This window comes from Silene latifolia, chromosome 4 (assembly GCF_048544455.1).
Source record: "Silene latifolia isolate original U9 population chromosome 4, ASM4854445v1, whole genome shotgun sequence".
NCBI classification, from domain to species: domain Eukaryota; kingdom Viridiplantae; phylum Streptophyta; class Magnoliopsida; order Caryophyllales; family Caryophyllaceae; genus Silene; species Silene latifolia.
In genome coordinates, this window is record NC_133529.1 from 112,045,244 (window position 1) to 112,048,882 (window position 3,639).

General features: G+C 39.8%; 1 protein-coding gene across 1 annotated transcript; it reads left to right on the top strand.

Annotated features, from left to right (window-relative positions):
* The first annotated feature begins 305 nt into the window (after window positions 1–305).
* On the top strand, window positions 306–814 carry LOC141651946 (uncharacterized). The gene is made up of 2 exons (XM_074459634.1): window positions 306–575; window positions 680–814. Exons 1-2 carry the CDS (start codon window positions 306–308, stop codon window positions 812–814), a joined length of 405 nt encoding a protein of 134 aa, XP_074315735.1.
* Window positions 815–3,639: the final 2,825 nt, after the last annotated feature.

A 3,639-nucleotide genomic window follows, 5' to 3' on the forward strand; every position in this document is an offset into this window, starting at 1 on the left:
ATAGAAACGCGGAAAATCTTTCTTCCAAGAGACGCAGTGGTTGCTGCGCCTCTTCCCCAGATCTTTTCTGCGTATTTTAAGATCTTTTCGAGATTTACTTCCAAAGTTTTACCGAAACCCTAATTCCTTCGTGTGATTAGTATAAATAGGGACCTTCGTTTGGTTATTTTAAGGGAAGGAGGGGACTTAGGCAAGGTGATCCAATGTCGCCTTTATTGTTCACCTTATGCTTAGAGTACCTCACCAGAATTATTAATGTGATCACAAAGAGGTCTGATTTCAAGTTCTATCCATTGTGCAGAGCTATGGGCCTATGCCATTTAGCTTTTGCTGATGACTTGTTGCTCTTCTGTAAGGGGGATAAAAGTTCTGTCAAAGTGCTTATGAGAGCTTTCATTACTTTTTCAGAAGCTTTAGGGTTAACAATGAATAATGAGAAATCAGAAATCTACATGAATGGTGTGTCTCCTTTGGAAGCGGAAGCTATTTTACAGTTATCTGGGTTTAGGTGGGTCATTTCCCTTTCAAGTACCTTGGGATATCCATCTCGTATAAGAAGTTATCCAATGCTGAATGTAATATCCTAGCGGATAGGATAGTAGCTAGGATTAGGAGTTGGGGAGCCAAGAAGTTAAGTTATGCTGGGAGGTTAGTCTTGGTGAGAACTGTGCTTTCCCAGTTGCATAGTTACTGGGCAAGAATTTTCTTTTTGCCCATGGGAGTTATCAGTAGAGTGAATGCTGTATGTAGGAATTATTTGTGGTCTGGCACAGATGATTACCACAAAGTTTCTGCTGTGGCATGGGATGCTTGATGTCTACCTAAAGATAGAGGTGGTTTGGGCATTTTACAATGTTAGTTATGGAATATTGATGTGATTGGCAAATATTCTTGGTGGATTGCCCAAAAGAAGGATAGTCTATGGGTGAAGTGGGTTCACCACATTTATATGAAACATTTGAATGGTGGTCTTATCACCCCTCTGTTAATTCATTTGGACTGGCGCCGATTTGCAAAGTAAGGGAGCTTTTGTGTTCGGTTTTAGTCTCAATGGTTGGATGAATGCCGCTTATTCCACTCATCTTTCGTTTACATGTGGTCGATCGGGAGCATGTGATTACTGGGTGCCTCTGGTATGGAACAGGCTGTGCTTGCCTAAAGTTAGTTTCATCTGTTGGTTATATGTGCTGCACAGGCTCATGACAAAGGATCGTTTACTCGGATATGGTGTTGTTAACTCTGATTTGTGTGACCTGTGTGGCAGTGCTCAAGAAACCCATTCACATTTGTTCTTTGACTGTGGTTCTGACGAGAGATGTTTGGGATTTTGAATCAATGGTTAGACATTGACGGATGGGATTTCGGTACTTGGATTATTTCTTGGAGATGCAGATCTCTTGAGGAAGAAAGTCATAATGGCGATCGTGGCTACTGACGATTTCTGATTTGGCGAAGTAAATACAAACAAGACATGAGGGACTTGTGCAGCATCCTAATGCAGTTCTGAGATGGATTAAGAGTACTTTGAAGGGACGATTCATGCAAGCAAAAGGGAGCACTAGACTTAATAGTTCTTGGATTGATAGACTAGCTCTTGTTTGATTTAGAAAGTTGTGTTGGTGATATAATGTATGGAAAGGCTTTGTATGTGTACTATATTTTAATTAATGAGAATTCACATTTCACCAAAAAAAAAAAAAAAGTGAATTAAATTGGGGGTGTAATTGATAATTTACTCTTTCAGAAAAGTGGTATATATAAAGGGGTATTTGTTAATTTAACCTAAAACATATTTTTATACGGCGGCTGTAGAAAAGAGTTGTTGAAAAACTCAAAAACAGCCACAAGAAACCGAATAGGGCAGAAGATTGAATACACCGAGAATGTCATCAAAGAAGAAGACGACAACGACGGCAGACGCAGTTGAAAGACTACCTCATCGTTACCCAACTCGCTTCAAACTACGTCAAGATACGACGATGACAATGCATAACGCAGTTGAAAAGCTTCCTCGTGATCATTTTTTTCCAATTTCCTCGAAAGAATGTCCGGATTCGAGGATGACAACGGCAGAACCAGTTGAAAAGCTTTCTCGTGACCGTTGTCATCCAACGTCCTCCAAACGTTGTCGGAACACACTATATTTTCCAAGAGAGGTAATATATAACATCCTAATTTTTGTTCCTGCTAAATCCCTTTTTCACGCTATGAGGTACGTCTGCAAGCAGTGGTACGACATAGTTAGCGATCCTGATTTCGTTAGAGCGAATTGTCAAACATCTACTCCCGGTTACCTCATTCAAGAGGAAATTTGTCCAGATAATAATCATAATGATCTGATTATTCATATCGAGGCTGACACGACTACACTGAATGACGCTACAAAAATCCAAATTCCGTCACATTTTGCAGTAGTGTCCTGTTTTAATGGGTTAGTCTTGCTTTTGAATACGTCAAGTACAGAAAAACTCCTACTTCACGTGGCAAATCCTATGACTAAAGAAAACATCAGTCTGCCTCCCCTACAGAATTTACCCTCAACTTCTGAATGTACCACCGGTTTAGGAGTTGATTCTAGTCGTCATTATAGGCGTTGATAAAGCTTGGAGATTTATCGATGATAAAGATATACCCGTCAACAGTGAAATGAGGGAGGCAATGTCATATAGTCCACAATCTTATGGAGGATTTATGTATTGGTGTACTTACTATTACCATACTACCTGTAGACGCTATGGATTTGCCTTGGATCTTGATACGGAAACTTGATACGGAAACTATTTATCAGTTTTCTCAGCTAGAGGACGTAGTTAAAAATTCAGCTTTTGCGTTCGTAAGTATGGGAACAAGTCTAGGCTTTATAGCCTCAGAAAGAGGATGTATATGGAGGCTCTGGAAATTGACAGACGTAAAATCTGGTGAGTGGACTGAGTTATCCCATATCAATGTGAGTACTCTTTATAGTCGCTTTGATGAAGTCTTCGATCCATGTGTAAATATGCTTTATTCTCCGGTTAAATTATTTGGAGGGCAACTGTGGTTCTACCGTGATATCAAGGGCGGGAATGCTGTGGTTCGTTATAATTTTGTTAACGATAACATGGTGGTTTTTCCGATCAAGAGAAGCCTCGATCATCAAACCCTCCTGTCTCATACAAACACAATGGTTTCACCAAAGAAGTTGTAGGACTACAAACAAATGATGACCAGGATGGAGATTAAGGTGAAATTATATGTCCAAGAATGGTGACGGATTCACATAATGAGTTGATGATCCCTGAATGTCATTAGCAATTGAAATATGATTCATGTTGGGTTTGTGCCATGATTTTGTTAGTTGCCGCTTCGAACGACTATCCGTATCTGTTGTTGGGCTAGGTCTGTCTTGGGCCTTTATTAGTTCATTCTGTATTCGGTCATAAACTCTCTAAGCCTCTACCTAGTCGTCATGTTTATCATACCGTCTGAATGTGTAATCTGAAAACTCCTCGCATATCAATAAAACTCTATCCCTTCCGCCCTGTGGACGTCACTAACACACCGTTAGTGAACCACGTAAATCTGTGCGTTTGTCTTTTATTGTTCTTTATTTGTTCTTTCTTGCTTCTGTTATAAGTTATAACAATTCACTTCACCAGC